General features: G+C 43.5%; 1 protein-coding gene across 1 annotated transcript; it reads left to right on the top strand.

Annotated features, from left to right (window-relative positions):
* Positions 1–1,295: 1,295 nt before the first annotated feature.
* On the top strand, positions 1,296–10,263 carry CDO1 (cysteine dioxygenase type 1; the record flags this gene model as incomplete). The annotated part of the gene is made up of 5 exons (XM_080638188.1): positions 1,296–1,495; positions 3,697–3,774; positions 5,969–6,126; positions 7,883–8,052; positions 10,234–10,263. 5 exons carry the CDS (start codon positions 1,296–1,298, stop codon positions 10,261–10,263), a joined length of 636 nt encoding a protein of 211 aa, XP_080494314.1.
* Between the last annotated feature and the right edge of the window lie 2,612 nt (positions 10,264–12,875).

The raw sequence follows: 12,875 nt of genomic DNA, 5'->3' as shown, positions 1-12,875 counted from the left end.
TTTAAGGTAATTGCAAGCTGCCGCTATGGTGAGCACCTTTAAGCCTCAGAGCTACAGCAGACTATACAACCAATCTGCTTACTTCCAGCCCCACAATCATCAGCAGACCTAAATAGCTGAACTCTTTTTTTTTTTTTTTTTTAAAAAAAAAAAAGATGAATTTTTAAAGCACAATTCTATGATGTATGGTGAATTCTACTGTCAGAATTCATGACTAATAAACATCCTATTAACAGCTGGACTAGAAATCACAGAATCAAAGAATGGTTATTGTCAGGAGGGACCTTAAAGATCATCTAGTTCCAACCCCCTGACTCCTTTTGTCTCATTCATTACATTTCTAGGTAATGACAGGCCACAGTTGCTTGTCTGCAGAGTGTGCAGTTTTCAAGGAACAGCAGTTTCCACAGGCAGGCTGTGTAACCTCCAGCAGCAATTTTCTGTGATACTTTGATACCATTGTGGTTTGTTTTGCTTTTAAATAGAAGCTTCTAAGTGTATTTTTGTAAGGCTGGACTCAAATTAATACTTCTCTGCTGCAGCTTATCTGCCTGGAAGCTCCTTCCTCTGTGTTACAAGTTAACGGACACAGCAGTGGGCCGCGCTTCATAAGCCTCAAAGGTTTTTGGAAGGGGATGAAGATGCACACACGAAGAGACCTGGCAGGGAGAGGGAGAGCTGCGAGGACACATCTCCCAGGAGAGATGCTTTCCATCCGGCAGCGACAGCCGCTTTTTCTCTTCATATTCCCTCCACCGGGGATACGAGAGAGCCAAACGCTTCCTCGTCCACCCAGGATGTTAAAAGCGAGCCTTGCCAGGGTCGCTGGAGGGACTGGCAGCGGTCCGGGGAGGAGGTAGAGTGGGATGCAGGGACAAGGACAAGGACAAGGACAGGGACAGGGGCAGGGTCAGAGGAAGAGGCAGGAGCAGGAACAGGGATAAAGGCAGGGGCAAGGGCAGAGGCAGGGGCAGAGGCAGAGGCAGGGGCAGAGGCAGAGACAGGGGCAGAGGCAAGCGGTGAGGGGCGCGCCCCTGCAGCCGGCTCCGGGTGCCCCCGCCCGCCGGAGTCGGTGGCCCCGCTCCCGGGGACGGGCACGGCTGGCCGCGGTCCCGCCCGCCGCCGCCTGGCCCCTCCGCCCGCCGGGGCGGTGGCAGGCTCCCGCCGTGCCTCTCAGTACATAAAGGGAGGTGGCGGGGGCCGGCCGCGGGCAGCGGCTGGCGGCGACGGAGCAGCCTGTGCAAATGGAGCTGCCGGCGGTGATGGAGCAGCCGGTGATGATGGAGCAGCCGGTGATGATGGAGCAGCCGGTGATGATGGAGCAGCCGGTGCAGACGGAGATGTGGAAGGCGCAGAGCCTGGAGGAGCTGATCCGCATCCTCCACCGGCTATTCGCGGAGGACAAAATCTGTGTGGAGGAAGTTCAGGCGCTGATGGAGTCATACGAAAGCAACCCCGAGGAGTGGCTGCAGTACGCTCAATTCGACCAGTACAGGTACAAACCACTCCGGAGCAGAAAGCCTCCGGTGCCGCGCCGCTCACCCTGCAAGCGGAGCCGGCGGAAGGGCAAAGTCGCGAACGGGGAGCGAGGCCAGCGGGGATGCAGAGCAGACGCACCACTACCACCCTTTTCCCCATCCCGACCCGGCCGACGGCCCCTCCGGCAGCGCTCCAACATGGGCAAAGGGCAAAGGCCCCCGGGGGGGTCCGCGGTGGCCCGCGGCGGGGCCGGGTCGGGGCGGGGAGCGGGCGGGACCGCAGTGGCCAATGGCGGCACCGGAGGGCACGGGCGGCGGCTGCCCCGCACCCGCTACCGGCAGTATCACGTGTACACCCCCAGCGGCATTGCAGCCGGGCGGGGATGCCGAGGGGGTTGCGCGCTGCCCCGGGGCGGGGGGCAGACCGCACCGACGTGCGTGTTCGGAGTGCGTAGAGGAGCAGGTGCGTGCCCTGCCGCACCGGTGGGTCGGGAGCCGGCTGCGCCCCACGCTGCAGCCCCTTCCTCCTCTAGGGTTTTTTGCTGCTTGCCGGGAGTGAGGCAAATACCCGTGGGGGTTTGAAGTCACTCCTACTTGCTAACAACTGATTTATCACTGCCATTGGTGGCTGCCCCGTCTCAGATTTCAATATAAATACATTTCATTTGAGCACTTAGTTAAGAGGACGAAAAAACTAACCACCACCACCACCAAAATATTCCAAAACTTTTTCTTTTAGCCTTACTTTCATGAAACCATCACTCTGGCTTGACATTTTTAGCCGTCTTTCACCTCGTATTTACTATCCTCCATTCAGAATAAAGCACAGAATTTGTAGCAGGACACAGGAAACTAAGAATCAGGAAAAAAAAGTATGCTAACATTAGAAGTATGCATGGCAGCCATATTTTTTTTTCCCCAGCCAGACCCATACAGAAATAACAGCACTTGAAAAGTTTGGTCAAATGCCAGAATTGATTGCTTATGTTCTGGCATCACAGGAAAATACGTCTACCTAAAATATGAGCAAATTGTGGGTGAGGTGAGAGGCAGCATATAGACATACATGTTATGCTTTGAAAGTAATTTGTTATGAGCCTCCTATCTTGAGTAAAATAGAGTGGTCTTACGGGAAAACTAATTAAAAACTGACATCAGTGCCCTTTCTGCGTGCCCTGCTTGCATCTCCTAGCTGAGACTGAGGCATCCTGTCATCAGTGTAAATATTTGCTTTACTTGGCAAAGTAAGGTGAAAATAGTCATAACTAAAGCTGAAATGAAATCAAAAGGTCCCACTGGGTTATTTGCACTGTAACAGCTGGAAGCACCAGCCCCAGATCAGAAGAGCCCCACTATGGAAAGTAATGTGTAGAGCAAAATCCCAGTTGCTTCTCAAGTGAACTTTTCAGTATAACAAGACAAGCAGCAACTCAGAGAGGCTTGCAGGAGTGTATGCAAGGGGGCAAACATAAGATCTTGCTATTAAAGATATTTTCAAGCCCTAAGAGCAAATCACAGTCTAGAATATGCCTATCGGTAAAAGCATTCAGCATCAAGCTTACGCCACCTGTAAGATAGCACATAAAAAATCTTTTTAGGAAATCTTGCTCTGATAAACTTTGTTTAGAAGTAGATGCTGGCAGAATTTATCCCATAGGTGCTTTATCAACACATAAATGCCGCAGTACAAGACATAGAACTTTCAGAATCAGACTAGGAGAACCACGGACGAAAAGCCCAGCATCTTATTTCTTTTTTGGCTTTGTACAAATGAGTGCTGCATAACAGAAGGAAAGCCAAGAATATTTGAAAAGGAAATGCAGAAGAATGTAACCATTTATTTTTCTTGTTCCACTGCAGGCCTCTGTTTCTAATTATAAGCCAGATGCTGAAGTGACTTCATTCAACAACTATTTTGATTTGATCCTGTCTACCACCCTAGTCTCAGACTCACAGTTCCCAGACTCCAATCGTCTATGTAATTCAAAAGCAATGATTATAAAATATCAAAATTACTATTTTTTCCCAGAAAAAAGAACTCTTACCAAAAAATTAAGTTAAAAATATGAGTATTTTTTTTTCAAGTATAACTTTGCTTTGAAGAAAAGGTAGAAAAAGGATTCTTATACATCACAATCTTCCTTCATAAACATGTTTGTATGATTTTGTCTTTTGTAGGCGTATCAGTATGGTAAAAAGCAAACACTCTGTATTTCAGGTATACAAGAAATCTTGTGGACAGTGGAAACGGAAAGTTCAACTTGATGATCTTGTGCTGGGGTGAAGGGCATGGAAGGTTTGTATCCAAAGACTATGGGTTTAGCAAACAGATAAAAAGCCACCATATCTTTCACGGTCATAAAAAGGAGGAAAATAACCAGCCCTATGTGAGCTATTGGAAAGTGTCTGGAATCAAAGCAGAGGTATTGGTATAGCAGTCCTGAATATTTGCTGTATCTTTTGCAGGTTTGTATCTCATTGATATCTTTAGAGGACTCTTTTGGTTTTCTACCGAATCTAACCTTCTCTTCTGTCAAAAGGATTTTTTAGTCCTAGAAATACAGTGGATTCTGTGGGTAACAGGAACTGTTCAACCAGTTCCATGCAACATTGGCTGCAGAAGCAGGACTTGGTGGCATTTACATGGTCTTTGTTCTTTGTTTGTAAGGGTGTTTAAATCCTACCTCTATGACAAGATCAGAAATGTAGGTTTGGGTCAGGACAGCAGGCTGTGAGGTGAGAAAACCTTTCCGGGAGCCCATGGCTTTGTTTAGGTTCACACATCGCACCTCCTCCCTCAAAATGGACCACACTGCTGATGTGGCCTCCTGAGTTACATAAACAGATGGTACACTACGTTGTGTAGTCCTACAAATGTGAGGGCAGGATCTGTCCCTTGGAGGTCTTTCACAAAATTTTGGCTAAAATAAAATATGGAATAAAAAAACTTGCAGCTTTTGACTGATTATTCTCACATATAAATAGGAAACCTAAGGAGATGTTGGACCATTTGTTTGTTTGTTTTAATTGAGCATGCAATTGAGCATTTACAGTATTATCTAGGGGATGCCATGACATCATACTCAGAGGGATATAGGAATTGACCCCACCACCTCTACTCCTTCCAGGTTATGCCCACAAAGCCTGTAATTTATGTCAAACTGTGTTTGGGTTGAATGAGCATTTGCTAGAGCTAAACTGGACAGAAGGATATAAGGAAGAATATAAGGATGTAAGGAACAATTTCTTCACTATGAGGGTGATGAGGCACTGGAACAGGGTGCCCAAGGAAGTGGTAAATGTTCCACCCCTGGTACCCCTGGCAGTGCTCAAGGCCAGGTTGGACAGACCCTAGGGCGATATCGTCTGGTGTGAGGCGTCCCTGCCCATGGCAGGAGGGTTGGAGCCAGGTGATCTTAAGGTCCTTTTCAACCCAAACCATTCTGTGATTCTATGATTCTATGCCTAAGACCACAAGTTGTTTTTGCTTCCTGCATGAGGAGGATCAGATTGTTCTCATGGCTTGTGGATGGAGCGTGACAACGTCGCATTTGTGAATTGCTCTGTGCCTGAAGCAAGCTCTGCTCTCTTGGCATCTCAATTTTGCAAGAAACCCTGACATTTGTTTACTGAAAACAGTAATGAACAAGAACCAAGTTTTTGACTGAAACTCATTAGCACTGTATTTCTGGGAGGATCAAATTCTCCCTTTTCCGTCCTCCTGGATGAGTGGAGAGCTCTCTCTTTCTCCTAATCACATTGACTTCTCTAACAGTCCTCTACTTAAAATGCCTAAACAAACCTAAACTACTTATCTAGCCCATATGTCTCCAAATGTAGCATTTAAAACATACTTCAGATCAAGCAACCAGACAAGTCATACCAGATCCTGCTGTTTTGTTCATGTTTTGCCAGACTAGAGAAATTAACATCTTACTGCAGCTGATTGTACTTAGTACTACCAGAGCAAGAGGTACAGCACTTTTTTTTACTCAACAAATATCTGTGCACTCCAGCAGTAAAGAGACCATAGGAATTAAGAAGTAGCTCATTTCTCCCACATTTTAGGATCTGCAAATATCAGGTATACTTGCAAGCTTATGCCAGCCTCTGCCTGAGGTTGTTTTGTTTCTTGACCAATGAGAGTTTTTGTGTTCTGAAGACTTTTGCTATCCTCCTCCCTCCTCCAGGCTTCCTTTGTATTTCTCTGTGGCAAAGCCATACATGATTGAACAACATCTGACTCTCCTCCAAGTGCTGCTCTATGTGAGCTTATCACAATGCATTTCCATCATAGGAGTTTTAAGTAGGTTAAGTAGGCATACCTTAGCCTCTGTGAATGTTTTTTTCCTAAGACTTTTGTGCATGACCTGTGTGCAATAGCACTTGATTCTATGGCTGTGTCCAGATGCAATATGGATCTGAAATTGCTGTACTAAAATTGACTATGTGCATCACTCTGAGTTTGGTTATTCCTTTCACATATATAGCAGCATCCATGATCACACCGACTCACACTGCTTTATGAAGATCCTCCAGGGAAATCTGAAGGAGACTCTGTTCAAATGGCCTGAGAAAAAAGGGAATGGTGAAATGATTAAGAAATCAGAACGAGTTTTGAGGGAAAATCAATGTGCCTACATTAATGGTAAGTTATTAAGCTTGTTTTGACAACTGCCCATCCATGACTTATTCCTAACAGAACAGTTCATCTGCTCTCTAGTCTCCTACCTTAAACAGTGTAATACTAATGGCTTTACGCACAGTTTAGGATTGTGGCTATCTAGATTCTGCACAAACGTGTTCAGTAAACCAAACAAAACCATGTTCTTTTAACTCACTCTTAAGACACTGCAGCAATTGCTTGATACTTATATATGCTGGGTATCTCCTCTAGACCAAGCAGCTTTCAGCACTGTGTCCCCAATGTCTATCTGAAATTACCTGGGACACGGGTTCTCAGACTCAGTTGGGTTTTCCTACCCAAGCAGATCTTTCCAGGGCAAGCAATTGCACCCTGTGTGCATCTGATCCAGAGTTACTTGGTTGTTTTAAACAAATTTGGTATCCAATTCTCTGAGGCGGTTCGGGTCTCTGCCATGTTTTATAACAGATGTTTTGGTTTAAAAGAAACAGGTAAAACAAGTAGAAGGAAAACACTGACAGAGTGTTGATTGCCCTTACTGCTTCAATAGTTAGTGACCTTCATGCTTCTATTGCATGCTTCTTGGTTGCTCTGTACTTTATATTTAAGGTTAGAACCCACAGTGTTTATGTGAGTTTCCCATTAGATTAGCACAGATTTAGGACTTTTTTCCCCCTATGTCCACTATTTAGGTAAACTGTGTTAATGACACGTAGGGCTTACACTTCAAATATGTCAGAGTTAAGAGTGTACTCAAGATTCTCAGGGTATCGTGCCTGTGTTGCACTATACAGGTCCAGGTATTATATAGCATATTAATCAAGTACATCAAGTACAAAGGCCTTAGTTGTTTTTACAGCAGGGTCATAAGTTTAAATTCCAGGTCTTTTAAGTAACTCAAAAACTCAACTTCAGCATAGAATGGAAATTATTTGTTTCATAGATGTGATTCTTCATACCTTACATTTTTATGTAACAGCTCGATTTCTACTCCACCATCACAGAATGTGCCATTACTTCGTTAATAACCACACAACAGACAGTGAACAAACGTGTTCAGTTATACTTGCTATTCAGCTAAGCTTGGAAGTACGCCAGTCACTACTAATTTGTCACCTTAGTCAAAAGAGCAGACAAATAAAAAGCCTGTTCTCCAAACTAATAAACTGGAAGGATTAATTAGGAAACAGATGCCTGTACAGAAGATAATTACGTCTCTGTCCAGAAGTGCATGCCCCAAATACACGTAGCTGACTTCTAATTTGACTGATGTCCTTGTTTCCAAGCCAAGAGCTGGCAGTACGAAAACTTCTTCCCTGTAAAACATCTTGCTAATTTTTAGAAACACAAACCTTCCTGCTTTTGGAGGAAGCTTCCTCCTAGGAACAGCAGCATCTCCTGGAAAAGCAAATAAACTTGAAGCCTTTTGGGAATGATAGGTAGAAAACTAGTGACAGCATGCCCTTCCTTAAGTTTCTCTGGGTTTCTGTTGGCCTTTATCCTGTAGAAGATAATCCAGAAGTTACACGAATTATGGAGAACAATAACTTATTTTGAATTACCAGTGTATTTAGGAATTTGTGCTGGAGAACTGCAGTCAAATTCACTGTACTGAGTTACTTGTTGCCCATAATAATGCAGGCATGCCTAAGCGGCTTGCTCATAAGTTTCTGTCCAGAAAGCAGTTTTCCAGGTGTCTGACACCTCATTACATGTTCTCACTAACACAACCTCTTGTTTCATGCCCTCGCTGGTGTAGACTCCATTGGCTTGCACCGTGTGGAGAACATCAGCCACACAGAGTCTGCCGTTAGCCTGCATTTGTACAGCCCACCCTTTGACAGCTGTAACACCTTTGATCAGAGGACTGGACACAAGCACAAAGTCAAGATGACCTTCTACAGCCAGTTTGGGGAAAGGACTCACTGTGTAAGTATGAGTTGACATGCTGCCCACCTGGCCCTGTGCTTTCAGTCCCTGCGGGAGCAAGGGTGAGGGGCTGTCCTCCTATCTACACAGGGCAGAGCACCAGTGCCCCAGGACAGGCAGAAGGAAGGTCCAGCAGCCCTGCCTTTCCTGGGGCATCCCCACCTAGGACCAGCATAAAACTTTTTTCCAATACTACCTGATTTGTGGGTTTGCACTTCCCCCATGTGGAGTTGCCTGCTCTGTAGCTTCCTCCCCTTCACCAGCAGGAAATCAGTTCCAGGCACAGAGGAGGATTACTGAGAATTCTGTCACTAGCTAAGTATCTTCAGGCAGAAAATGAGGGTAAATACAAGCCAGCCAGTGGAAAACTGTGAAGCAGCTACATTGTTTTGGCCAGCTTAAGTCATGTGTAACATTTCCTGCCCAAACTGTTCTGCCAAAAAGCAGCACATTTCAAGTCATTAGTTCAAAACCTTGTAACTTACTGCAAAGAATTTTTAATAGGTTTAATTGAATTCTTTAGAACAAAAACTTTGACACAGAAAGACTTTCTCTGAGAGTAAGAGTAGGCTTTTTGGCTGTCGGCTGCATTCTTGAGCAGTGGCGGGATATTTTATTTGGATAGAAAAGCAATCTTAAGATTGGTTTTGGGGAACCTAGCTAGGACATCTGGGAGAGTTTAATCAGGTTCCTTTTAGCGCTCTTCCATGCACTGAGAAACGTAACTACTTACATGGGAAGACAAGACAGATTCTTGATGCTCAGCCACAGACGTTGAAGGGCTGTTTGGTTTTGTTAGATACAGAGCAATTTCGCCTTTCACTGAAGCCAGAAATTCAGTGCTCAGGCGTTTCCCAGAGTGAGCCCTTAGTAAGATACAGCTGAAGTTTTATATAATTGACAAGTACCATGTAAATTATTTCTTTGAAGTTTACATGATTTACCAAACAACTGAAACAGAAACTTTGACCTTCCTGAGTTTGAAAGGTCTTTGAGAAACTAAATTTGTAATTCAGATTTTAGAGGAAAATTAACATGGAAAAATGCTGAACAAAATTCATGCAAGAGTTCAATGTTTGCTTGCTTTCTTTTCGTTTTAAGTATTTATTAAATATGAGGTATGTCCAATAACAAGCAAGACTAGATGTTTGGACTTGGGCCATTTTCTTACTCTTGATGTGTAACTATCTAGCAGTGCTTGTACCTTTTGTGTGAAACCAGATCTGGCTTTCAGGAAGGAGGTAAATCCTAATCATTGTGTCTCTTTCATGAATTCCTGTAAATGGAATTAAAGTAAGGGGGAAAGAGGTACTGAGTCTGGGCCATGCCGCTGCCTGAAATGACTTCACACTACAAAAACCTTCTGGTCTTGGTGAGGGTTTCTGGAAAGCTGACTGGAAAATCAAATTTTCTTCTGCTTACCAGATCTCAAAAGGATGTAGGAAAACAGAGACCTCTAAGTTAAAAATACAGAAAGAGTAATGTAAAATCCACTGGTGTATATTACACTTTATGAGTGAGATCTCTGCCTAGCTAAAGCACATTCAGTACTTCCTCTTTGTCATAAATTTTTTTTCAGGTGAAACACACAGCTAAATCCCTAGTGGCTTCTGGCCACAATGAAGTCTTAGTTAACTAACTCTCCAGTAAATGCATAATAAATTATATAGGCCTAGTAATTATTATGGTATGTAGTATGTCCAGGGACTTCCCACAGAAGTAACTGTTCACACAGTTTGGGTACAAACCATGGGAACACCAATGCAAAAGTTCACTGATGGGAAACTGACTTTGTCTTGGGTGTCACAGCACATCATTTCCTGCTGCCTGGAATTTTGCTGGGGTAGGAGGTCTCTTTTTGCAGCCTGTCTTCCAAGCTGGATTTTCAAGCAGTTTCTGTAAAATGAAGTAGGGCAAAGTACTGGGGGGAGAAGATAATCTGAAGGAGGAAGTGCTCCTCCGCTGTCCCTTCTGCCGTGGGCTTACCTGTGGTCACATAGAGTCAGTGGACAGAGTGACTTTCTCAGGTGCCCTCTATCAAGCTCTGTAGTACTGAACATAAATGCATTAAGTATTTTAAGGTACTGAGCTGCTCTGGGAATTAAGGCCACTGCTGAGAAGATGAAGTAGGTGGTGGCTGTCTCTTTCCCTAAAACAGTTACCTCTCCTCTTTCCTTTTAGGCGACAGCAGTGCCACAGGAGAACAACTGAGAAGCACCAGCATGCATTTGTGTGAGACCTGCTGAATGTTTAACTGGGGACAGAAGACTTGCATGGCTAAGGCTAGCAGCCAGCTATATTTCTATACCTTGTACATAGGAGTACACTAGGGCAGCTTCCAAGCCATCCGCAGTTCCCCCAAGCAAATACTGATTATGGGACACTAAGATAACTAGTGCCATAAACTACTTGAGAGGTTAGATGCCTTTTCTTAGGCTCTTGTCAGAATTAAGTAGTTTGTTTTCTGATTCTAGCCTCCTTTTAATTCCACTTCTGATACCACACTGAGAATATCAGAAATAGAGTTTATAAACATCATCTGACACTACTTAATAGGCGTATCAGTACATATGCTCTCAATGTAATTAGTAACTATATAAACTTCTAAGCTTCCAGTCACTTGTGCCTATGGGGATTACACTAGATACAACTAACAGCAGCTTCCTGTTTTTTTTTTTTTAATTAAGCCTTTTAGGTTTTAGTGCTGTAGGCCATTTTAATAGTTTTGTGCATTTTTTACTTTTTGTTTTTTTAAAATTTCAATTGTCAGATCCTGCTCTAAATAGGAGCAGTGAAATGCTTCATGCACAATGATTTTCAAAACTGGGCAGAGATTTGGGTTTTTAATAAACTAATCATACTTAATTCAGCTAATGTCCAGTTTTCAGCATATTCCATATAGCTACTGAAGAAGGTAACTGAAATAAAACTGGATTTGTTCACAGATTTCAAGTTTTCAGCTTTTTTCCCCTGGTAACTAAAATATTCATCACACTTTGTGAAAATCCACACTCCTCATGAACATCTAAGTACTTTCCAAGCAATACACTATTAGAAGAGGCTTTAGAAAGTTGGAAATATTTCAAACATGCAAAGAATCCTGATCCCAATTAAGGTGGTGGGAGTTCTGCCTTTGAGTTCACTGATGCTTAGTTTTATCCTCCAGTTTTAGTTATAACGAAAGAACCATCTCTAATTAAACATACCAAAATCAGCAAAGCTGCCTGCAGGGGATTATACTATATTATATTTATATATATATATGTAAAATATATATTGATATTTATATATATACACTATATATATATATTTCATGCAGCTAGTAACATAAGTAGAGAACATGGAGCACGTCTCATGATCGCATAGGTAACTGCAGGTTACTCCAGCAGCAGTTTAACAATATCCTTTTTAGATGTCACATACTTCCCTCCATATTGACAAGCACGGAAAATATTTACTTTGTGAGTAAATATTTCCAGGAAGGCTGTGTCAAATTAAAAAAAAATAAAATAAAAAGTTTGAGCAGTATCATAGTTTTTAAATGAACCTGTGCTCTTGGGCTGTGATAACTCCTTGCAGGCCAGGGGCAAGAGGGGAAAGTTGGAGAAAGGGAGTGTGGAAGGAGAAGGAGGGCCTAAAGGCAAAAGAACAGGGATAAGCATCAGCAGTAACTGGGGACTGTCTGCATGAGATGGACCTGGAGCCTGTGCAAAAGACAGGTCAAGGTAACATGCAGACCAAAACTGGAAGAAGCATTAGTAGCAATGGCACTGTAAGCACAAATAATCTGCTGTGCTTTCCCTGGGATACAGAATACACCAGCGTTTAGCATGTTTCTTTCTCATTCACTATGAACCAGCGCCTGAAAAATCTTGTCAAGGACTGGGATGGAGCATCTTAATTTGTCATGGCTCAAACTGTTGTGGGAATGCTGCAGCAGCAGAGGTGAAAGGAAGCTGGCAGTCCAGCCACCCCACTCAGGCAAGGTCACCTAGAGCAGGTAGCTCAGGACTATGTCAGGTTTGGTTTTGAGTATCTCCAAGGGTGAAGGCATGACAGCCTCTCTGGGCACCAGTGTTTGACCACCCTCACAGTAAAAAGAGCCTTATGTTTAGACAAAATGCCTTGTATTTCAACTTGCACACACTACCTCTTGCTCTCCTCCTCCTTCTCACAGGAAATGAGCCATTTCACTTAACTAACTTCAAATATAGCGTATTCATCATGGTTTTGCTTACTAGGTAGAATTAAAGAACAAACCAAACAGCTTGTATGTCACAGGTTCAGTCAGGTCAGGGGAAGTGGAAAGATCAGAGAGGCAGCCGAGAGGCCTGGCAGCAATGACAACAGCTAGCTGTACCAAGACCCATAGATACAGAAATTTAGACAGTTCTCCAACTAGCCACACACATGTCCAGCAAGCGAGGCAGAAGAAATAAAAACAAAAAAGAACACAATTATCTACCCAAGCTATCACAAACACTGTTTAGCCATGGTAAACCTGATATCGCACGTTGCGTAAAATAATACAAGAATTTCAGTGTTCCAGAACAAGGTACTTACCGTGTTCTTATGCGTGCAATAACAGAAACAAAGAGGGGTAGCTTATCCAACATTAAGGACACAAATACAGGAAACGTTGAAAAAAATGACTGATTGGGTCTAGAGTCCTCAGAACACATACCGCAGCCACCACCTTTGCCGCTCCCTAAGCACTAGCTATGCATCTTGTGCTCTGTACAGCACAAGCACAAATCTACTGTCTACCAGAAGCAATATTTAATTCATAAATATCAACTGACATAATGAGAAATAGTCACCTT

Source organism: Psittacula echo (assembly GCF_963264785.1).
Source record: "Psittacula echo genome assembly, chromosome: Z".
Classification (NCBI taxonomy): Eukaryota; Metazoa; Chordata; class Aves; order Psittaciformes; family Psittacidae; genus Psittacula; species Psittacula echo.
This window is presented reverse-complemented; position numbering and strand designations above follow the sequence as displayed.